General features: G+C 37.0%; 1 protein-coding gene across 1 annotated transcript in view; it reads left to right on the top strand.

The window, feature by feature from the left end:
- The window catches only part of Maoa (monoamine oxidase A), a 66,134-nt gene extending 41,248 nt beyond the window's left edge, over positions 1–24,886 (top strand). The window contains exons 4-15 of the mRNA NM_033653.1: positions 3,449–3,553; positions 4,250–4,341; positions 8,241–8,382; positions 10,550–10,699; positions 11,459–11,618; positions 12,408–12,504; positions 16,871–16,924; positions 20,157–20,214; positions 21,494–21,591; positions 23,042–23,153; positions 24,008–24,070; positions 24,241–24,886. Of these exons, the coding sequence (NP_387502.1) occupies positions 3,449–3,553; positions 4,250–4,341; positions 8,241–8,382; positions 10,550–10,699; positions 11,459–11,618; positions 12,408–12,504; positions 16,871–16,924; positions 20,157–20,214; positions 21,494–21,591; positions 23,042–23,153; positions 24,008–24,070; positions 24,241–24,384 (1,275 nt within the window). The 3' untranslated portion in view covers positions 24,385–24,886. The remainder of the gene's footprint in view (positions 1–3,448; positions 3,554–4,249; positions 4,342–8,240; positions 8,383–10,549; positions 10,700–11,458; positions 11,619–12,407; positions 12,505–16,870; positions 16,925–20,156; positions 20,215–21,493; positions 21,592–23,041; positions 23,154–24,007; positions 24,071–24,240) is intronic.
- The last annotated feature ends 504 nt before the right edge of the window (positions 24,887–25,390 follow it).

Raw genomic sequence — 25,390 nt, 5'->3', positions numbered from 1 at the left:
TGACCATGTTTCTTTGACAATCATACCCCTACTACTTCTTCCTTTGTGTTTTTAATCTTAGAAACAGGACAGATACATGGAAGAGATTTGTAAGTTTCATATGTGAGAATTCTCTTTTTTTATTGTGGAAGCTTAAACTGCATCTATAACAAACCTATCTCCACATTCCATCATCCATATAGGAGTAAGGGAATACGTTTTATGAAGAAAGCTTGGGAGGAGGAAATTACACTCATACCATACTCTTTCCCAGTTATTGTCACTAGGCTTTAGTTTCCTTATTTATAAAATGGAAATAGTAGTAGTCCTTGCCTCTACAGAGCTGAAGGGACATTACATGAGATAACGTATATGAAGAGTTTCAGCCACTGCCAGGCATTGAGAAAGCTTAATGAATGTTTGATGATGGTCATGACAGTGATAAAGGATTTGGAGTCTCAAAAAGTTGGATTGTAGCATTTCAACATAGCATTTTGTGATAAGAAATCAGATCACATAATCAACCAAAGTTATTTGAATTTGCTAGTGGAAAGGAAATTTATTTCTTTGTCATCTAATGGATTCCAGGTCTTCTTCATTTGTCAGGGTGGGGAGACTATGCACATACTGTCACACTTTGTGCCTCTGCCTTGAGAGGATTTTTTTTTATTGAACATTTTTGAAAGTCTGGCACAACTTTTAGTATTGTGCAGGGCATGAAGTTGACTTTCTACAGATATTTATTAAACAAAAACTCAAATTATCATAGGACATTGTACTAGCAGAAAAGATTTGGGCTTTATGAATATTGAGAATTCATTTATTTTTAACCATACTCCCTTGGTATCTATAGAGGATTGGTTTCAGGACATCCTGTGGAAACCAAGATCTGGGAATACTTAAGTGCTTAAATAAAATTAAGTGTTACTTTCCTATACCTTATTCATATTCTCCTGTGTGCTTTAAATAATTTATAGATCGCTTATAATATCTGGCATATGTAAATGCTATCTAAATCATTGCTATAATATTTTGTTGGAATAATAATAAAGAAATCTCTACATGTAAGTTTAACTTTCTTTAAAATACTTTCTATCTGTAGTTGCAGTTGGAGCTGCAGATTAATAACCTGAGGAACCACTAAAGGAATTAATTTTGTAGATTGTACCTTATAATTGACTTAATCTCTCTTGTTTTTCTAAGAGTCAATCTTCTACTTACCCTTGATTTGCTTAGTATAGTATATGTTACACAATAAAGTAAAAAAAAATGGTTTCTAAATATCAAGCTGTCTTGACATTAGAAGTTTTAGTACTAAGCAACAAAAACCAACTTGATCTAATAAAGGGAATTTATGAGGCTAGAACTTCACACTTCAGAATCTACACAAAGCAGAACTCTGACAAGTTATGGAAAGGATACATGGTCTTTACAACAGGAAGCATCTGTTTGTCGTGCTGTCTTGGGGGAGAGAACTCACATTCCATTCTCTTCTGTATTTGGTTTATGGTGAACTACAGGGTCAAATCTTCTAAGAGTATATGATTAGCCAAGGTCGGATCACAGACTCATAGCTGAGCTAGATTGGGAGTTGGGCAGAGGAATCTAACCCTTCCTTCCTATTTTAATGGTAGCTGGGACTGTGCTCCTTACATAATAATAACTACACAGACGAGGCGTGACAATATCTCAAATGGCAATCAGGGTACATCTAGAAAAGAAAAATGGATGTTCAACATTTAAGCTGTTAAATGCCTATTGTTCCACGCTGTTAAACGTCTGATTCTTTACATCAAACATAGTAGTCTTAGCAGTTCATTTAGCCTGTGAAAACCTTTAAAGCTTGATCTGAGACCTCACGTGTGTGTATCTAAAGATGGTCTTCAATTGAATCACTCACATATGATCAGATTTCCAAGGAGACTTAATAAGAATGTTACGGCTTCAGCATTTACGCTAAAATGAGTTTTATCTTTATATACTTATTTGTTTAAGGAAGTAAAAATGAGCCAAAAGTTATAATTTCCTATAAACTTAAAACAGCTAACAACATTGTGGGAAATGTTAGGTTTGTTTTTTATTAAAATTAGGCTTGTTTAGGTGAAATATATTTAATTTCTTTCAAATGGAATGTTTTTGGTATGGTAGAAGGTTCAGTTGCTTTGAAAATGGTTTAGGTTGGAGTTTGAGGATGGCTCAGCAGGTATAGTATTTTCTATGCAAGCATGATGACCGTAGAACAGAGCCCTAGCACTTTTGTAAAAAGCCAGCCACAGTTAGTATATGACTGTGATTTCAGGCTACAGGTACAAAAGCAGACAGATCCTAGAGCGAGTCTGGTCAAACTTGTGATCTACAAACTCAGTAACAGACCCTGTCTCAAGAAAATAAGGAGGAGAGCGTGACAGAAGATAGCCAAAGTTGACCTAACTTCCATGTGTGTACACACAGGCAAGTCTGCCTGCACATGCTTGTGGATACACATACCGTAATTTGGGCCTCCCTCCCCTCTCTCCCTCTTCCCTCCCTCCCTTCCCTACTGTTTCTGTCTCCATCTGTCTGTGTCTCTGTCTGTCTCATTCACTCATTCACACACACACACACACACACACACACACACACACACACACACACAAACACGTAAAAAGAAAATGGTTTATATTAATTAGTTTAAATTTTTACTTATTATTTGTAGTCCTAGGAGAAGAACAACAGGCCTAGTATATGCTAAATAAACATTCTACCATTAAATAGCACCCCAGCCCTCTTCTCCTTTCTTATTTTTTATTAATTCATTTATTAATTATTTTACATCCCAGATCAAAGCTTCTCTTCCCTCTTCTTCCCCCCAGTCCCTCCCTCTCTCCTGCTACCTCCAGTCCTCCCTTTCTTCCTCAGAAAAGGGGAGGCCTCCTGTGGCTATCAATCTAGCCTGACATATCAAGTTACAATAGGACTAGGTGCAACTTCTTCTATTATAGTTAGACAAGGCAGTCCATTTAGGGGAAAGGGATCCAAAGGCAGGCAACAGAGCCTGAGACCGCTCCTGCTCCTGCTCCTGCTCCTGCTCCTGCCCCTGCCCCTGCCCCTGCCCCTGCCCCTGCCCCTGCCCCTGCCCCTGCCCCTGCTCTGGCTGTTAGGAGCCCCACTTGAAGACCAAAGTGCACAGCTGTTACATATGTGCAGAGGAGCCTAGGTCTGCCCCTTGTATGCTTTCTGGTTGACAGTTCAGTCTCTGTGAGCCCTTATGGCCCCAGGTTAGTTTACTCTGTAGGTTTCCTCCTTACTTTAAAGACAGAATCTCACTAAGTTGCTCAGGCTGGCGTTGTACTAGGAATCTTCCTGCCTCAATTTCCTAAGTTTATGTGATTACAGACCTGCAGGACAGCCCGGTTCTTGTAGTTTTAGAATGCCATATAACTTAAGTATTATCCATTTCACATAGATTCCCTTTACTTTTATGTTCCAGGGGAAAACTTACCCATTCCGTGGTGCATTCCCACCTGTGTGGAACCCCTTGGCATATTTGGATTACAACAACCTATGGAGAACAATGGATGAAATGGGAAAAGAGGTAAAATGTGGGTTTGGTTTGCACATAGCATATTGCTGAAGAGTTATACTAATTAACATCCTTGCAAGGTACAGGGGACATTGCTGATTTGCACTGATGCATACCCTTTCCATTATACACAGCAACTCTGCGACAGCTAGGATTTCCACTTGACAGATGGAGACAATGAATGCCAAGTGTTTATATAATTTACTCAAAACTATGCAGCAAGGGAACCAGAATTGAAAATCACTCTTGCTTATACTACTGCATGTGTGCCGCCTTCTCATACCTCTGAGCATATATATGACACATTTCTGCCAAATATCTACTTACAGTTATGTATCTACAATGCCACTTTAAATAGCAAAGAAAGGGAGGACTTTCTGCTTCAGAGCTTATTTATTCTCAGGCTCTATAGCATTACTCTCTCAAATTTCAGTTGGAGGCCTAAAATGAGTGTGATATTGATATGATCATCACCAACCCAATTACAAATAAATTTATCCACCTTGTAATTATGATCACTGTTACTACTGTTGTTGAAAATAAATAGCATTAAGGTGTGAATTTCAGATTCATCTCACCTCTCTATGAACTTCGAAGCCAATTACAGAGACCAACACCAAGTTTTTAAAGGTTCACATATAAGCTTCTCCAAAAAGAGAGGTAGAACAGTAGTTACTGTTCTCTTCACTCATGAATGTTTCATTGCAGATCCCCGTTGATGCACCGTGGCAAGCAAGACACGCTCAGGAATGGGACAAGATGACCATGAAAGATCTCATTGATAAAATCTGTTGGACAAAGTATATTTGACTGCTTACAATCTTATTTTAAAAATATTTTCCTCTGATCATTTGTAGCCTGTCTTGAGTAGTAGTAGTAGTACTGTTTTTAGTGACTAATAGGGAAAGTTAAGAAATATAATAATATTAGCTATAGCAGATTTGAACAAAAAATGATAAAAACCACATAGAGTAGACCACCTTTGGACAAAAGGGTTATATCTTCAATAAAAAATAGTAACTATATTTTTATTTTATATTGAGGTTGCCTACAAAAGCAGTTTATAAACATTTAAAAAAATCAATCTCAGATGCTAGAGAGATGGCTCGGAGATTAAGAGTACTTACCAAGAGGCTATGAGTTCAGAGCCCAGTCCCCATGTTGGAGAGCTTACAAATATCTATAACTCTAGCATCAGGGGATCTGACCCTCTGTTTGGTCTTCAAGAACTCCCAACAAATGTGGCATGTATACATGCCCCCTCCCTATATTCAAAAATGAAAATAAAACATATTTAAAAAATAATTCCATATAGATATAGATATGAAACTAGTCTGGATGAATGAAATAAAAACTGTGTAATGATTTTAATTAGGATTTATTATTAGCATGGTAACTTACAGTTTACTACTATAGTTATGGCTTAATGATATGGATATATTCTAAGAAATATCATATTAGTCAATTTCACAGATCAATATTCCAAAGTGCATATGGACTAAGATGACTAGTAGTCTGTATATTCTTGTGGAACTACTATCATATATGCATCAATAATCTATGTGGAACATGCTTGTCTTTATTTTTCTTGTATTTGAATTGACATATTTACATACTTGTTAGCATATATTTATTCTAGACCTACTATATAAAGACATTGTTAGACACTGGCTGAGGAATAGTGGTGAATTTGTTAGTATTTAGCTTCTTCCCGCATGTAGTCTATATTCTTCTATCAGGTAAGAAGAACACTGAACACGTGATTGCATAGTGCTAGCAGAGTACCTAACAAAGGGAATCTTAGTTGGTCTAAAGAAGGAAAAATCATTCCCTGGTACGGCGTATGTTAAGCTAGGTAGCTAGACTATCCACATTAGCAAGTTCCAGATTCAATTGAGAAATACTGCCTCAATAAATGAAGTAGAGAGAAATCCAAGAAGACACTTGGGTTTGACTTCTGCCCCATGCATGGAGATGAGCTCACACATATGTCAAAATATACGCATGCATGCACACCACACATTTAGATGCCAAAACAATAACAAATAGAATGTACAATAGTGGTGAAGGGGAATGAAGGGAGTATAAAAGTGGTGGAAGAACATGTTCTAGACAGCCAAAAGGGGTGAGATGGTATCTTCTAGTACAGGCCAAAGTTGGGTTAAGCTTGTTGTTAGATAACATAGTAATAGTAATAGTAATATCTTCCAGTAATAAGCTATAGCAGCATTTGAGAGTCAGGAAAAGATAGCGTTAGATTTTAACTTCCAGGATAATTTAGAGGGTCAAGGGTAGGGAGACAAAAGTAGATAAATTAGGGACATGGCATTTCCTATGAGTGACTGAAGGAACATGGTACTTTATAAGAATAACAAAAAAAAAACATGAGGAAAGAGGATATATATATATATATATATATATATATATATATATATATATAGTACTGGATGTTCTGGAACGGCATCTTTCAAGAATGGCATATTGTTAAGATAGGAGAGAATAAAATGTAGATGTAAATGGGTATGTAGGAAAAACTTAGAGGAGGATGGAGAAGGTAATGTTAAGGAATGTTTTCTACAAATAACCAAGATGGAAGGAGAGAGGTTCAGACCTATGAGTGATATAAGGGAATGGTACCTTCTAGGCAGAGAAAATGAGGAGTGGCTTTTGGAAATGGCTTGAGAAGGGAAGAAAATTGGCACACTTGAACAAGTGAGTGATCAGTTTGGCTGGAGCATAGAGCAAGTAGTGTGAGGGGTAGTTGATGTCATGGGTTAAGCAGCCTATGGTCCATCTATAATATTGTCGACACTCAAGATTTGAGATGTTTCTCTATTTTAGGCTGTTGAAGAATTTTTAAATTTTGTTTTTTTTTTTTTTTTTTTATTTTTTTATTTTTTTTATTAACTTGAGTATTTCTTATATACATTTCGAGTGTTATTCCCTTTCCCGGTTTCCGGGCAAACATCCCCCTCCCCCCTCCCCTTCTTTATGGGTGTTCCCCTCCCAACCCTCCCCCCATTGCCGCCCTCCCCCCATAGTCTAGTTCACTGGGGGTTCAGTCTAGCAGGACCCAGGGCTTCCCCTTCCACTGGTGATCTTACTAGGATATTCATTGCTACCTATGGGGTCAGAGTCCAGGGTCAGTCCATGTATAGTCTTTAGGTAGTGGCTTAGTCCCTGGAAGCTCTGGTTGCTTGGCATTGTTGTACTTTTGGGGTCTCGAGCCCCTTCAAGCTCTTCCAGTTCTTTCTCTGATTCCTTCAACGGGGGACCTATTCTCAGTTCAGTGGTTTGCTGCTGGCATTCGCCTCTGTATTTGCTGTATTCTGGCTGTGTCTCTCAGGAGCGATCTACATCCGGCTCCTGTTGGTCTGCACTTCTTTGCTTCATCCATCTTGTCTAATTGGGTGGCTGTATATGTATGGGCCACATGTGGGGCAGGCTCTGAATGGGTGTTCCTTCAGTCTCTGTTTTAATCTTTGCCTCTCCCTTCCCTGCCAAGGGTATTCTTTTTCCTCATTTAAAGAAGGAGTGAAGCATTCACATTTTGATCATCCGTCTTGAGTTTCGTTTGTTCTAGGGATCTAGGGTAATTCAAGCATTTGGGCTAATAGCCACTTATCAATGAGTGCATACCATGTATGTCTTTCTGTGATTGGGTTTTTAAACTTTTTTTTTGTTTTTAGTTTAGATTTGGTTTGGCTGTTCTTGATTCTGTGAGACAAAGTTTCATTGTGTAGACTAGCATGGCTTCTAACTTGCTATCCTCTTATCTTTGTCTACCGTATGCTGAAATTCCAGCCTCTATTTCTGTGCTCAGCTTGTCAATGAAGTGTTGTTAAAGTACTCTTTGTTTAGCATGGCAGAGGATATTAGAGGTTATGTAGGGTGATAACACAGGGAGGTCACCATTTTCTCTGTCTAAGAGATTATGCAGTAGCATGGACCAGAGTGGAGTCTGAAGAGATGGAAATATGAGGAAAGTCTTTAAAATAGGAGAGAAGTATGTCTAATGATCAAGAATAGTGTATCTTTAGATAGACCATATTTAGAGCTAAACCATATTTCTTAATAGCAGAAGAAAACTTTTCTTTATTTCTCAAAATTTAACAAACATTTTCCTGTGGATGCTGAGACCATGGGGTTTTAGTTGTTCTGTTTTTTGTTTTTGTTTTCCAAAATACTAGAAACACTTTTTTTAATGTTTTATTGGATATTCTCTTTATTTACATTTCAAATGTTATTCCCTTTCCCAGTTTCCCTTCCATAAACCCCCTATCCCATCCCCTCTCCCCATGCATCTATGAGGGTGCTCACCCACCCACCCACTCACTCCTGCCTCCCTGCCCTGACATTCCCCTACACAGGGGCATTGAGCATTCACAGGACTAAGGGCCTCTGCTCTCATTGATGTCTGACAAGGCCATCCTCTGCTACATATGCAGCTGGAGCCATGCAAACCTGTTCAGCTCCTTTAGTCCTTTCTACTTGTGCTATGTTATACTTTGTAAGGCTGCATTGCCTTGACTTCTATATGTATTTTTAATTACATTGTTATTGATATGTATGTGACTGGTATATACATTTCACAGCATGTATATGTCACATGTGGAAGTCAGAGGATAACTTTCAGGACTTGGTTATCTGCTTCTTCCTATATGCGTTGACATGTAATTTTCACTTATTCTCTGAACAGAACTGCTCGGGAATTTGCGTATCTTTTTGTGAACATTAATGTGACTTCTGAGCCTCATGAGGTATCTGCCCTGTGGTTCCTGTGGTATGTGAGGCAGTGTGGGGGCACTGCTCGGATATTCTCAGTTACCAATGGCGGCCAGGTATACATTGTCTGTTCTGAAACTAACTTGTCCAGAACAATCCTTGATAATTCCTTCATTATTTATAATCATTTATGGTAATATAAAATGATCTAAAAATATGTCTAGAAATTTCCCATTCTTTCTTTATGCCTGTAAAGTTCATTGCTAAAGAATATTTCATTTTGAATTAATTATATCTTAAGAATTAAGATCCTTCCCTTAAAATGTAGTAAAATAAAGTTATTTACATAGAAGGAGTTAAACTACTAAAAATAAGTCAATTTCCAAGGAAATTATAGTGCTTATAAAATTAGTATACTTAAAATTATCCAAGTTCCTTACACCTGTTTCTCACAGGAATTCTTTCATGTTAACTAATGTAGAGTAGAAATTACTCTTCTAATTCATACAAGGAATTTGTGTCCACTCTGTAAGCTCTACAGTTTGGATTTTATAATTTAGCTGTTACTTGCAAATTTTTTTCTTCTATACACTTCTGTTGCCAATGAGTAAAGATATTTAATTCGTTGACTAAATATATAATAAATTAACAGCAAAGCCAGAATATTAAATCTCCAATTCCTTAAACTTTGACATTCATTGCAAAGATCTATCTCCTTTATCCAAAGAAAATGTTTCTTATCTAGGAATGTTTTGCCTGAATGAGATGAGGTTAATTAATTGCAGCTTAACTCTAGTTTATGCTGTGTTACTTGAGTCCCAGAATTTTGAGTACATTTTATGAATTTAGACATTGTCTTCAAAATAATTTTATTGTTCTTCTCTGGAGATCATCAGAAGTCCCCAAATCGTTCTTGTGTTGTATAGAGTTATTGCCTATTGGAACCCTGGTTTTTGCAAATATAGGACTTTTGCATTTTAAAATTGTGTACTTATGAACAGAGATTCAATATTACTTCCTTAAACTCATATTTTACTGTCTGAAATATCCTACTAATGGGTTATTTGTATCCTTCATTTGGAGGGGAACAATATATTTCTAGATAAGCCCTATATGACCTTTTAGAAAGTAGAGTTCAGATTTTGAACTCAAGCTATTATCACAATATCTTTCAAACGACATTAATATTTACCCTTTAATAATTTAGTTTTAAAACACAGAAGAATAGATAGTGAACAAATAGAATATAGTCCATGGTTGTTTGTTTCTTTGTTTTTAGTTTTTTTTTAATATATTACATTTCAAGGCACCTATTTGGGAACATAGTAAGATTCTGTATTAAATGATTCCAATTTCTTCAGAAAGAATGCATCATAAATTTAAGTCTGAACCACTCTGATCATTTTCATAAAAACTTTTGTGGTTTCACTAAACACCAATTTCAAAAGTTACTGCTTGTCTACTCATTGTCAGCTGTGGCCTTTCCCTCTTTTACTAACCTGCATTTCTAATCACTCAAAGAATTGTCTGCAGCAATCTAAAAATATTTCCTAGGTTGTAACCAAATATACTGTATTAAGCACTTATTCTCTTGGGTTATTCTTAAATAATATCTATGCTGAGAAATAGCACATTACAGAGGAATAAATACTTTTAATCCATATTGATGCTCAAGAGAAATTCTTGACAGTGTTTTAAGGAATAAACAGATGCTTAGCTATCAATATTCTGCCTTGACAATCAAACTTACAGTTGGTTTTGAGAAGAAAATACTCCAAAGCTAAAATTCAGGTTCCTAGGACTTGATTGGCTGTTTCTGATAGGCTGTTGCTGACCCTGTACCTGGTCTCTTAGCCTCACATTATGTATAATATAATATTTTCTATGTCCTTACCTGTTCAGACAAATAACTCCATAGGGAGTTAGAAACCACAGCCCCTAGGATCAACATAGTTACCTCACCTTCCCAGAGCTCCTTACAGCCACCATATTCATGGACAATTGAAATTCTCAGACTTGCTATTTGCATGTGGTCAGGGCAGCATTGGCATAGAAAACATTTTCTTCTGGTCTCTGATTATATGCTAGTAATGGCTTTTCCTTGCTAGAACCTGTGCAGAAAATACTTGAGGTACCTTGATTCTGTCCTAATGATTCTTCCCCCAATGGGATATGCCAAGGATAGAGATCTGGCATTGACATTTTTGGAGATTTACCAATTGGTGGCAAATATTCCACCACTCTCTTTTATAACTTATCTTTTATTCTTACCTTCTCCAATAGGAACGGAAATTTGTAGGTGGATCTGGCCAAGTAAGTGAACAGATAATGGGTCTCCTTGGAGATAAAGTGAAGCTGAGCTCTCCTGTTACTTATATTGACCAAACAGATGACAACATCATTGTAGAAACACTGAATCATGAACACTATGAGGTAATCCATTATAGGCAAAGGAGTTTATGGTAAATAGGTTTATGCCATTTGTAACTTCTAATTGTATGCAATCTAATCTGTTTAATTAAATGTAGCATATATCTACTGCAAGTCTTCCAGATTGACAGACTTGGTTTACTTACTGTCCTAGTTTGCTTCTCTCTTGCTTTAATAATACCATGACCAAAAGTGACTTCGGGAAGTAAGGGTTTATTTGACTTACAGGTCCAGTTCACAGTCTATCACTGAGGGAAGTCATTGCAAGAATTCAAAGCAGCGGGGTTGGGGATTTAGCTCAGTGGTAGAGCGCTTGCCTAGAAAGCACAAGGCCCTGGGTTCGGTCCCCAGCTCCGAAAAAAAAGAAAAAAAAAAAGAATTCAAAGCAGGAATCATACAGGAGTACTTACTGCTAATTGGCTTGCTCCCATAACCTTTTCAGTTTGCTTTCTTTTACTACTCAGGACCACATGCACAAAGGTGACACCATCCACAGTGGAGTGGATGGTCCTATATCAATCATTAATAATGAAAATGCTACAACGACATCCCACAGGATAGACTGATGGAGGCAATCCCTCAGTTGTGGGTTCCCTTTCTAAGCTAAGTCTAGCTGTGTCAAGTTGACAAAACTTACCAGCCCATCTACCTTGTTCTATTTTGTAGGTTCACAGTGGCTTGATTTTTTTTAAATGATACTCCATATCTTCTGCAAAGGCTATAGTTTATGTTTTAGGTAATATTTCACAAATTGTATTTCAGTGCAAATACGTAATTAGTGCCATCCCACCGATTTTGACTGCCAAGATCCACTTTAAACCAGAGCTTCCACCTGAGAGAAACCAATTAATTCAGCGTCTTCCAATGGGGGCTGTTATCAAGTGCATGGTGTATTACAAGGAAGCCTTCTGGAAGAAAAAGGGTAAGTTGCTCTTACATGTATTTAAACTATTAAGTACAGAAACTACTTTTTAAGGATATTGAATAAAATATGCTGAATATAAAATTTTGTGTTCAAATTTGTAGAGAAATTATTAATGTCTGTAAATTTCACAAAATGGCCTCAAGAGTGATTGACAATGGGAGGAAAAGATGCAAGCAAACAGTGGGCATGTCAATGATAGGAATGGCAGTTATTCCTCTTGCTACTTCTTCTTCATAAGCAGAATGAGACCAAGGGGCCCAGACGGCAGGGCTCTGAAGTAAACTGTTCCTGAACTTCACCAGTTGATTGTCATTGCTCTCTTAGCATAAAATGCTAAGGTTTTGTGATGAATGCTTATCAGGGTGTTGTGAATATTAAATGAAACAGGGTTTAGAATTTAGGAGCTTTCTAGATATGCTTCTTGCTCATATTCAATAGAATCCTTTTTACAACATCTAGGGTTAATGGAAGTGATTCCTTTCGGCATGTCATATCTCATTCTCCATGTGTCCCTGCATGCAGGACCCTTTTATCATTTTCCTCATCTTAACCATTTTGCCATGTATGATTCATAGAACCCTTTATAAAAAATGAGAGAGATGGGCTATTTTCCGCACAAGGAATAGACATCTTTGTATAGTCATGTGTGTCTTTAACATAAAAGGGTCTAGAGGTAGAACAAAGACTAGTAGCTTACGATCTTTATTCCTTCTAAGTCATATAGTTTATATACATCCTATGTGTAATGTTGGATTCAATCTCCTAATTAATTTTATCCTGCTTAAGACTATTGTGGCTGCATGATCATTGAAGATGAGGAGGCTCCAATCGCCATCACTCTGGATGACACTAAACCAGATGGGTCACTGCCTGCCATCATGGGGTAAGTTGGAGCTGTACTTTCCAATTTGTGTTGGTATAGGTGCTAGCAAAGGATATTGCTTTAAAATTTAGCACATGCAATGATAACTGTGAACTATGTCATGTTTCCATGTTATAAAATATCCATAGCAATGTTTCTGTGTATGACACAAGAATCTTGGAAAACTGCTAAACTTGACACTATTTTTAACTCATGCCCACCTATGTATTTCTTTCTTTTATAAAACTTACATGCTGAGGATAAAGTGGATCAAGCAGCTACACAGACTGACAGATGGACAGATGGGCAGATGATGGACAGTATGATAGTGTTGCATAGAGACAGAATGTCCAAAGTCACTCTGGAAAGAGAAGCACTTTGCCCTGTAAACCTGCTAAATACAGTGTCTGTGGCCTTGATCTGCTTTCCAAATACTTGTTGCATGCCAAGTAATAGTGTCAATATAAGATGAGACAGGGCACAAGTAGCCTATGGTTACCCTTCACCAGCAACATTTCTGCTATCTTTATAAGGCATAGATAGTACCAACAGCCTACTAGGAACTAGTACTCCAGAGAAGGAAATGGGCCCTCACAAAGGAAATGCTAAGGACGGACACACCTTCCTACTTGCTTATTTTGGCCTTATAAAAAATCCTATACACACAAAAACCTTTTATTGTATTGTGCTATTATAAAAGAACACATGTTAATAACAGACAAGGGACTTTTAGGGGCCCATGGTTTCTGCTTTTGCTTTCTGGGAAATGCAGGCCTCCTTCCTGAAGAGGTAGGTGAGCTCAATAAAGCATCACATCATGCCATTTTTGGAAAGTTACAGAGAAAGGGGGCGGACCCATGTTCCAAGGAACTTAGGAAGCCGGCTCTGCCTGGGTTGCTGATAAAATGTTTTATAACCACTCTGACTATAATGGAAGCAATAACACTACATTCCTGAGGTAGGCAGGGTCCTAAAATATAATGGCCATAGCAGCAGCCTGTGCTCTTCATCTTTAGTCCCACTGATTAAGACAAGATCCAGGTAGTTTAGCCAAATTGACAAATTGCTGTGGGCCAACATAAAAACAGATGAGAACGCAAGTTTCAGAATGTCATGACAGTCAGTTCAGTTGTAGATGGGAGACCATTGATATTCGTGCCTTGTTTACCACTGGAATTACTTTGGCTTTCTGACAGAGACATATGTGTTGGCACCCTTCCAGGTATTACTGAAATTATTTTGGGAAATTCCTAGAAAGATATGTTTAATATTTTATTTTCTTGCTTAACAATGTATGGAAAATGTTTCAGTATATATCTACTTTGTGGAATGGTCAAACCAAGTTCGTTAGCATATCTTTTACCTCATATGGTAATTTCTTTGTGATAAGAGCATTGAAAATCTTGTTTAGATACTTTAAAACATACAATAAGTTAATATTAACAATGACTACCCTACTGTGCCGTAGATCACCAGAATTTATTCCTCCAGTTTTACTGGTATTTTATATTTATAGGAAGACAGACTATATCCCTTCCAAATGTGATGCAGGAGAGCTCTCTGCCTGCCTTCTGTTTACCTAAAAGCAGGGTAGAGATTTAAAAAGCCAAAAGGTCTTTTTGTCCTCCCCTGCATCTCACTTAGGTTAAACTATAGGTGTCTTTTACTGTAAATAGCACTTTATTAACTTAGAGCCAGAGCCAGAGGAGCTTCAAGCTGATAGCCAAAAGTAGCTTCCTGCGCATTTGTCTTCTCATGGTTTCCTATCTTCATAAGACTAAAACTGATTTTTTTTTTATTTCTATAATATGTTGTTCTTTGTTAGATATGCAAATAAGCCAGACTTACCACCTCTGGGTTCCTTTTTACCAGTGTGTCTCCCAAAGGCCAAACATTGTGAAGGACAATAAACTTGCTCATTTTTCTTTTATAAATCTTGTTTGTTATTATTAGTACAACTGTTTGAGGATTGAGGGGTTGAGAAGAATTAAGTTTTGTTTTCCCACTGTTCTTGTATTAGGGCAGTAGACTGCACTCTTCCCCTTTTTTGTGTGTACAACACTGGTATTGAACCTAGGGCCTGGTATATGGTAGCCAAATATTTAATATGTTTTTCTATGGGTAATTTTAATATAGAGTTTCACTAATTTACTCAGTATCAAAATTGGCTTTAAATGTTACTGCTTTAGATTCCTGAGTAGCTGCAATTGCAGGACTATATATACTACCAGGCCCAGCTGGATTACTTTCCCTCCCTGTGACTTCTCTCCCTCCCTCCCTTCTTTTCTTTCTTTTCCTTTACTTTTCTTTCCTTTCCTTTCCTTTTCTTTCCTCTCCTTTCCTTTCCTTCCCTTTCGCTTTCTTCCTCTCTCTCTCTCTCTCTCTCTCTCTCTCTCTCTCTCTCTCTCTCTCTCTCTCCTTTTCTTTCTTTCTTGAGGCAGGTTCTCATGTAGCCAGACTGGAGTCCAACTTGTTATGTAAATGGGGCTAGCTTTTAACTCCTGATCCTGTTGCTTCCATCACCTAAATGCTAGGATCACAGGTATATACCACTATATCAGACTTTGTGCTTTGTTCTTGATGATGAAAACCTTGAAGATATATAACCTCCACTTTGCATTTGACTCTAAGAGCCCCAAAACCAGAGGTGCTAATTAACCAGCACTGTGTTTATAATAACCATCACCTTTTATAAACTACACATTAGAACTATTACTTAGGACATAACCCCGCATGTTTGATTTCCTCAGCTAAATAAAATTGTTGCAGTATTTGTCTACATGATTATTGTATTCCTAACTTGAAATTTGACAGAAATTTGAGGTCAAAGCCATACAAAATCATCTGATTAATAATTTAATTTTTACCAGCTCTGGGTAATTTTTAAAAAATATTATACAAGTCTGAACTTGCAGATCATTGCATAAACCTAAAAATTAACCAAAACCATGAATTTTGAATCATTATTGAAAGTGCCATCCCAAGCAAAATTATGATTTTTATCCCATAAGTTTGAATAGTTCAAATTTCAGTATTTAATTAATTTAATTTTCAATATTAAGACACAAATGATGGATTTTATTGTGAGACTTCATCCATACTTTGTTTTTTGCAAACTCCTCTTCCATTGTTTGTCCCCATCCTCCAGTACCCTTCCTGCTGGCCCCTTAAATAATATGCAGCTGCCTATGAAACTCCACCCTGCCTTAACATACTCTGCATCTTTGCATCTCAGAACATTCTCTAATAGCAGTCCTAAAAGAGTTTCTGATGATAATTGAGGAACACTTTAATTCAGGGCTGAGGAGAAAAAGAAATGCTCCCTTTCAGCCTTAACCTATCTATTTGATCTCTCTAGAACAAAATAAATATAATTTTTAACCATTTTAATGAGGAAGTAGTTTCATCACATTTTAGTTCATTTGGATTAGGACTGGAGAATAAATCTAGAGCTTTTCTGTATAATACTAATCAAATGCTTTACTATTGAGCTGTGTACCTACCCACCCCTTGAATTTTTTTTAAGATTTCTGTTTCTATTAATAGTGTAAGTAAGGATTTCATCTCACAATTCAATTCTTAAAAATGTAAGTGCAGTTAGTATTATTGACACAATAAACAGAATCTATTTGACTAAGGGAGCAGATAGATTATAGTTGAGTTTCACTGAGTTACTTTATTGAAGGGCAGTATCTTATAAGTTCCCAAGAAAGCAGAGATAGAGATAGAGGCACCGGTACAAAAGGTTTATTGGGGTGAAATTTAGGGATTACTGCCTTTGTGGGAGGGACCAGTTGGAGAATTGTATGTCAGTACTCAGCCAGCCATGGAAGTTTGGAAGCTGAAATGGTCCTTCACAGTCAAACTGAGACAAGGGAATGGACACCTCAATCACTGAGTGTCAATTGCCTCTTAGGAAAGGCAGGGTATTGACAGAGGGATTTATTTGCTGCTGAGTATAATTACCCAGAGAAGGTTTTATCTGTGAGATGAGGGTGCCAATTACTGGTTCTCAAGTGTGTTTGGTAGGGAGTGAGGGATGTACCGTGGTATCTATGATAGGCATATATTAATAGTGGGCCAGCTTTTATTGAGTGCCATTGCTGGGATAGTCATCTAATACAGTCTTAATATGTATATCATCTAATTTTCTATAATATCAAATATGGTGTTAATTTTTAGAAGCAAAATATTGATCAAGGGGTTGGTTATCTGTTAGTTAGGAGCTCACCGGCTACAGAGTTTTAGAAGCAGAGAGAGCCAAAGATAGGGTGACATTTGCCCTAGGAAAAGGGGAGGGCTGGGAGAGTTCATTAATGCTGAATAGGTGGTAATGTACATTTAGCTTGACTGTAACTGAACATTCAAATATGCCTTCATTTTCCAGCTTCATACTTGCCCGGAAAGCTGATCGACTTGCTAAACTACATAAAGACATAAGGTAAACAATTTATACCTAAACCCTATACGTTCTGTTTGTTGCACCAACAATAGTACAATAGCAGCAAGAAGAGCACAATATTTTACAAATATTCTTAGCCTTAAGAATCCAATTTTATAATACTTTGTGATAGTCTTCTTGGTCAAAATAAATGTCTCTGTACATATATTGATTTAATTTTACATATTTGTGTTCATGTTATGTGGTTAAGAGGTAGGGTTTTCTTAGAATACTTAGCTATGTAGAGCCCCCGGAGCTTAATCACTTCTCTTAAGCACCCCCACACTTCTGCCTCTGAATACTTACTTCACCAATATGATCACTGTGGTAATAAAGTTCTAATATGGAAAAAACTTGGGGTGTGTGTGTGTGTGTGTGTGTGTGTGTGTGTGTGTGTGTGTGTGTAGGTGTGTGTAGGCTCATGCATATCATAACACATGAATGGGGAACAGAGAACAATTTGTGTCATCAATTTTCTTCTACCTTGAAATGGGTTTCAGGTATTGAATCCAAGTCATTAGGACTGTATAGCAAGTACCTTACCACTGAACCTAGCCCTAACATAGGAATTTTGGAGGGATGCATACATTCAAATCATAGCAACCAACATGTGGCAAAGTTAAGAGTAGCAGATAACACATCCTTTTTTTTTATTATACCACACTAAGCCTGACATTTTCTTTTGGATTTTCTGTCTTTCCTTTCTATTAATAATAAAATAAATAGCAGACTAGAGGTGGACATTTGATTATGATTCCACACACTGGCTAAACTCTAAAGTTCCTGTAAGACAAAACGTTTACTGAAAATATCAGTAATAAGACCAGTGTTTTTCAAAACTGACTGTGTCTATCTCCCAAAAGGTATTTGGAAAGTCTATTTTCTTGAGGTTTATAGAATATGATTCAGTAGGTCTGTAGTAGAGACTGAGGATTTATACATTTAACCACCTGCTCAGGTGATTTTGATGAATAGACAGATTTACATATTGTATCAATAAAAGAGATACAACAACATGATGATTTGCATGGTACCCCTTTTGGTTATAATTTAAAATATATTCTATTAATTTTTGAACCAAAGTAATCTAAATGTACTGCTCTGAGTGGGGAATGTATGTCAGTGGTAAAGCATATATTTTTCATGTATTCCATCCCTGTTACTCATACAAAAAGTTTTTTTTTTTTTAGTATAGCATCATTGCCATCTATATATCTTCTAAAAGTTTTAATTTTAATGAGGAAAGGGAATGGAAAGGTAGTTTTCTGGTGTACTTGAGAAAACTTGGCTTTGGCTCATTTAATAATATGAAATGCAGTAAATCACATGTTTTATTATGTTTTTCTTATTTATGATTAAAAGTAAAACTATATAAAGGTTCATTTTTAAGTTTAGCTCTACTAAAGATTTTATTATATGTCCAGAAAAAAAGTTAAATACATTAAGCATTTTAGAATATCAATTGGCATTTATCTTAGAGTATTTTGTTGCCATGAAGAGACACCATGACCAACGAGCAACTGGGAGAAAGGGTTTATTTGGCGTACACTCCATAACACTGCTCCTCATCAAAGGAAGTTATGACAGGAACTCAAGTAGGGTAGAACCCTGGAGGTAGGAACTGCTGCAGAGGCCATGGAGGAGTACTGCTTAGCGGCATGCTCTGCACAGCTTGCTCCCATGGCTTGCTCAGCTTGCTTTTTTATAGAACCCTGGACCACAAGCCCAGGAATGGCACCACCCACCATGGGCTGGGTCCTTCCCCATTGATCACTGGTTGAGAAAATGCCTTATAGTGGAATTTCATGGAGGTATTTCCTCAGCCGAGGCTCCTTCCTCTCTGATGACTCTAGCTTGTGTCAAGTTGACACAGAACCAGGCACTACAGAAATATTCTTCTCTTGGCAATATTCTTAATTGACTACAAATGTCTGAATTACTCCTTGGAAGCATTTGTAACCTGCCATCTTTTTGTGACATAGTAAAGAGAATGCCATACTGGACTGAGCATAAAATTTGAGTCAACACATACTGAGCATCTACTATAGATAAACACTATAACAAAAGTTAGCCTGCCTATTACTTAACTGAATGGTAGTGAAGGAACTTGCAGCTAGCTCACTGAGCTCTGGCTTCATCTTTTCAATGGAGAATTTGATTAGACAGAAAGCAAGTAGACAGTAGTGTTGAGACTTCTTTCTATATGTTAGAGCCTTTAATCAAGCATTTTCTAACTGTCCTAGAATTATCATATCCACTTTATATTATGTGACATTATTCATGAGTGACAGTTGTCCCCTTTAAAGCCTTGCATACAATAGGTCACATTTATAATCCTAATCTTCTTGACTTAACTTTTTGAACTTATGTGATAGTTCTAAGAGTTATAGCAATAGTGTATGCATGACAATAGCAAGAGTGATAAGCTTTACATTTTCTTCTACACTATTTAGAGAAAGTGGAATTATGTTTTTAAAATATTTTCTGGTGAAATTGGCAATATAAACTTGTATATTTTCATATTTGTTTTTTTATTACTACTAAGCTTGATCGTTGTATACTCACACATGCATACTTTTAACCATTTGTCTCATCTAGTCTTAATGCTTGTTTTATGGATTTGAATTACCTCTTTTACCTCACATAGAAAATTTTGTGATTGCTCATTAGCCTTTAACAAATATTTCAGAGCCATCTTAACATGTTTAATCTACCTAAACACTGAAATGAATAAGTGTAAATAGTATGTATTCAATAGTTGAAATAGACCCATTCATTTAGTAGATGGATATTTTAAATTTTTCACCAGGAATAGTGAGCTTAATCTGTATCTTCTTTCAAGAAGAGATTAGGCAGGAATGGTAAAATATGCTTACATATAATCCCAGTGTTCACGAGACTGAGACAAAGAAACCAAGTTTGAAACCACCCTCATGTGCATAGCAGTTCCAGGCTCTACATAGTGAGATCTTGTCTATTTTAAAAAGGAAAATTCTTTTGATTCCTCATTAAATTACCATGTTGAGGCATATGCTGTTAATCAGCATATAAAATTCACTAAATCATATAAGGTGAATCCACGGATTAATTGAATATTTGTTTTATCGTTATAGAAGGCCACTAAATTTCATTTTTCTTTAAAGAAATCATTATCAAGTACCCTAGAATGGAACGCCTTTATTATATGTCCATCAATATGACTTCTTTAACATGTTTTTATTCTTCTCCGTAGGAAGAGGAAAATCTGTGAGCTGTATGCCAAAGTTCTGGGATCTCAAGAAGCATTATATGTAAGAACTCTCAGTCTCTAACAGGCTTTGCTCTGTTGTCTTAAATAATTAAAGCAAGTTCTGGTTTCATGGAAGCCTTAAGCAGAGAATAGAAAGGGGTGTGTTTATTTACAGGATCACTTTCAGCAATCCAAAGGCTTTAAAAACTAATGTTAGTACATGGAACATGTGATATGGCATTCCTTTGGGCTTTTTAAGTGCTCACTAAATATTGGCATTCAACTGTAGTAAGAGACCTAGAGCCACAATCATTATGTCATTGATCACAGAGATTAGGCTTCAGGACAGAGATCCTGTGCTTTTGACATTATCTAATGATTGCTGTAAAACAAAACCCCAGGTATGTCATCATGCATTGCTGAAGGCACCATGATAGATATTTGACACGCAAGACTTAATTTTTGCCCAAGTCAAAGGCATATTAGTTCACTTTCCCATAAAAAGACTTAATTTGTATCTCATTTGGCACTTTCACGGTTTGTACGTTGCTTCTAGAAGCAGTGAGGACAAATGTTTCTGAAGAGCCCACCAATTGCTGAGGACTTTTTCTGTGGATTACTGTGTGAACTGTGCAAATAATAAACATGTAGAATGTGGTAGGGAAGTGTTGAGAGACTCATGTTCTCCAGAGACTACTTTCATCTTAATTATTTTCTCTAAGGAGTATTTTCTTATGTAACCTTCCAGTTTAAGGAAGGTATTCTGAAAATATGCTTTGTGCTTCTCTTTTTCTTGTTGCCCTTCACCCTATCCTTGTGAGCAATACCTGTCTGTATAAACTGGAAAACAGTCCACTGTCTTAGACACTCTAGCGTTTTGGAGAATACCTTTCCAGAACTGATTGTTAGTAGGGTTTCCCGAAGACTTGTCTCTAATCTTTAGAATCTGTATGAACGAGAGTATCCTTTCTCCCAAGTATTGGGATATTTCATCTTTATTGTATGGTGTGTACTTTTTTTTTTCTTGCAATATTGGGAATCAAACTTGGAGGCCCTGGACATGCTAGGAAAGTGCACACAGCTTCATCTCCAGACTGGTTCCTTTCCTTCTTACTCCTCTCCTAGTCCTGCCTTTTCCCTTCTTTTTCCCTTTCTTCTTTATTTTCTGTGTGCTGGATCTCAGACTCAGGGCCTGGCACATGTGTACCACTGAGTTCCATCCCCACTTTATACTTTACATATAAACTCTTTGTTAATAAAATACATACAAGCCTTCACTGTTAGCAGGTAACAGTTCCATTTTTATTTTCTTTTGGAATTTTCTCTCCATTGCACTACAGCCAGTCCATTATGAAGAGAAGAACTGGTGTGAGGAGCAGTACTCCGGGGGCTGCTACACAGCCTACTTCCCTCCTGGTATCATGACCCAGTATGGAAGGTACTACCTAATCTCTGCATTAACTCATCCACGGCTGGCACACACTCAGGCAGTCTACATTCAATGAGAACTGTGGAAATGGGCAGTGTTAGTCTTTGTAATTCCCAGAAAAATAGTCAGCTTGGTAGATGTCCTCAGGAAAATGAATGTCAACACAGAGCAGTAGCAGTGTCTAGGCAGGATTGCAATTGTTGGCAGCATTTGTGACATGAGGACAACCACATTGTCTATCTGCCTTTGGAACTTTCCTCAACATTTAGTCTCACAGGGCTACCCTATACTCTGGTACTAGTATACACAGAAGGACACTGGCTGCATGTGTCCAATACATATGCCTTGTCAAAAGAGGAGCATCAGATATTCCTCTTCAGAGGGAAAAATTCTCAGCGTATGCAGCTAAGGTAGCAGGAGATAAGATCTACATGGCCTGGGAGTCTAGCTATACTTAGAAACACCTTGTTTCATGTGCATTATTGCTTTGCCTGATAGGTATAGGATCTAGGATCCCACTTGCTCAGTTTCAAGAAATAGAACACAAGAAGAAGCCTAAAATGATAGCCTTCTACTAGGCATTCACAGTTCCTTCATAATTCTTCCCATCTGGATATAGTTACTACTGTGACGGGGTGGGAGAGAAGTGGCTTCTTCAGCAAATGGTATACTATCTGGTCACATCGTACCTTTGTCAAGTTTCTAGAGGACAAAATCTAGAATGTTAGCATTGAGTTACATCCGTCCATAGAGAAAGAATCAGCACTCGTTTACCTGTACTTTTAAGAGCTTGTTATTCCTTAACAGAATCAAAAAGCTATTGTTAGTAATAACAAGACTGATCAATGGATCTAGTTCTGGAGTCTCAGGACAGGTCTAGATGATAGAAATAGAATCAATGGGTAATGAGGCACAAGATTCTTGCTCACTCTTAGCTAGTTTCCATAAATGCTTAGAGAAACTTACAGATTATATTATTTCAGGACTACTTACTCATATATTTCTTGGGGTTTTTCTTCTGTCAGAAATGGCAGTGTATGTATCTTCCTCCTTGCTGTTACAGTCTTTTTGATGTCCTAAAAAAATGCTTCAGGGCCCCAATCTGTAGATGTGTACTAACTTGAATAGAGGACAATATAATGAATAAAATGCGCTACAAATAGGAAATATAACTGTGAGATGTTACTGAAGATTTGAATTCATGGCTGACTAACTGGCTGAAAATAGTTCAGCATTCTCTTTAGTGATAAATAAACTTAGTCTGCTACCCCCAGGTTCAGATCCTTGTACATGGGCCCAGGAAACAAAGAGCTGCATTTTACTTTGGGATGAGATACACTGGCATTCCTTCCTTGATTAGTTTCCCTTACTTTTGTGGAGTAGATGAAGTTAGGGAGTAATTGGCTAGTTTCCCCTCAGCACCTTCCCATGTAACTGTGTGACCTTTTTTTCTTTGAAGGGTGATTCGCCAGCCAGTAGGTAGGATTTACTTTGCAGGCACAGAGACAGCAACACAGTGGAGTGGCTACATGGAAGGAGCAGTTGAAGCTGGAGAACGAGCAGCTAGAGAGGTAAGGAAGAAATCGAAGGTGTACTCCTTACTGGGAATTGAATGAAAGGCATCATGCATAAGAGAAATGGGCTATTCCAGTGACTATAACTCCAGTCCTGTGTAAGCATTTTGTTATCTCATCTTCCTGGTTCCTTATTTTATCTTTATATGGATATGCAGAAAGAAACTGGATATTAAACTGGATATTTGGGCTATTTCATTGACACAATTGTGCACATTTGTGGAGTATACAAATGTTTTGATGCCTGTGTGTAGTATTTAATCAAATCAAGATAATTAGCATCTTCTTCACATCAGACATGTATCATTTCTTTGAAATATTCAAATCCTTCCTTCTAGTAATTTGGAATTACATAGTAAATTTATATTATCTTTAGTGACCCTCTATTGCTATAGAATGTCAGAATTTTTTCCTCCAAATGAATTGTATTTTGATATTTATTATCCAGTCTCAGTAGTCTTATTCTCTGGTACCTTGATTAGCTTCAGGTACCCTCTGTTGTTTCCTCTACTCCCATAGGATTCACTTATTTGCCTTCTGCATAGAATGTATAGCATGTATTATTTGTCTTTCTAGGCATGGCAGGTTTCATTTATGGTTGTGTTGTCCTCTAAACTTGTCCATGTTGTCCTATTGATAGAATTTCATTCTTATTTAAAACTGAATAATGTTCCATTGTATGGAAATAACAAATTTTCTTTATCCATTCATGCATCTATTTCTTGACGCTGATAGTCTATATATGCATTTCTCTGCTGCCCACCTATGGGTTCATCAATGTTTAATAAGATTTTGAATCTGTCAAATGTATATAATGCCGCAGGATAATGCTGTCCTCACTTTCCTTTCAGGTGTTGAATGCTCTAGGAAAAGTCGCGAAGAAGGATATATGGGTTGAAGAACCCGAGTCCAAGGTAAGTTTGGCTACTCCATCTCTATTGGTCAACTATAGCACATAGAAATGGCACTACCCTTCACTATAGATACAACTGTCTTGGGATAGAAATATATACTACTACAGATAGGCTTGATTTTGTCTACTATAGCAAGAATTTCTATTAATAATCTATGTTCATCTATTTAGGATGTTCCAGCCATTGAAATTACCCACACCTTCTTAGAGAGGAACCTGCCTTCCGTGCCTGGTCTGCTCAAGATCACTGGTGTTTCCACTTCTGTGGCTCTTCTCTGCTTTGTATTGTACAAGATTAAGAAGCTCCCATGCTGAAGTTTCACCCTCAGGCCTCCTGCACGATCATCGCATGTGAAAGAAAGTGTGGATAAATTACAGCCTATGGTTTGGGCCATTTAAGTGCACTTGATTTAACCCTCATCAGTTTAATTTCAGTCTTTGTAAAGTGATAACAATCCAAAGAATCACCTAGCTAATTTCCATAAGAACAAGTTTCATCCTGTTTGTTAGACTAATTTGTGTGGGTTGAGAGAATAAAATGTTGAGTGCTTAATTTCAAAAAGTGAAGTGCTTCTGAGGAATAATTTCTGGGTTCTTTTGTTTTCTTTTTGCCTTTAATGCAAAATAGCTAATTCAGAAATAAAACACTTGACTTACTGTGACTTTTGTGTAGCGTCCAAGGTGTACAGAGGAAAATAGTGGCTGAAGTGTTCCCTAGGTATCCTCACTGACTAGCTCCATGTGATACACACTACCCTTGGCACTTTCTTTTCTGGACTGTATCTAGACATGCATTGACCCTTGTCAGTAACATTCTGTGCTGATTTAAGGAAATTAGCATTATTTTAATATAGTCCATAGTTATCTGATCAGAGGATTAGATCTCTAAGTCTACCTGTGTCTTCAAGATGGTTATATTTTTCTGTTGGTTGATAGTATACCATTTTTTCTCAATTACCAAAGGACATATGAAATGTTCTCTATTGTTATTTGTTGATACAGTCAAATACAGAAATTAAATTTGGGCTCTGTGTGATAACATGACTTGCTTGAATTATTAGGTTTTATAGCAGACATTAAATTGGATGATTTTATATACCCAAACTATGGTCTCTATCTTAGGAGTGTTGTGGGTCCAGAATGATGTCTGTCTTTTCTCTTTCCCATCTGAAAAATTGTCAATTAAAAAAACTTTTCAAAGGTTTCAACCACAAAGCACTTCTTTTTCTAAAAAAAAAAAATGTAAACAAATTTTTTATTTAAGAAGAACTATGCCAGCATATGCTGGCCAATCCAAGTTTATTATGCTAGCTTTATCCTA

Source organism: Rattus norvegicus, chromosome X (genome assembly GCF_036323735.1).
Source record: "Rattus norvegicus strain BN/NHsdMcwi chromosome X, GRCr8, whole genome shotgun sequence".
Taxonomy (NCBI): Eukaryota; Metazoa; Chordata; class Mammalia; order Rodentia; family Muridae; genus Rattus; species Rattus norvegicus.
Note: the sequence above shows the minus strand (reverse complement) of the source record. Positions and strands in the feature narration are given on the sequence as shown.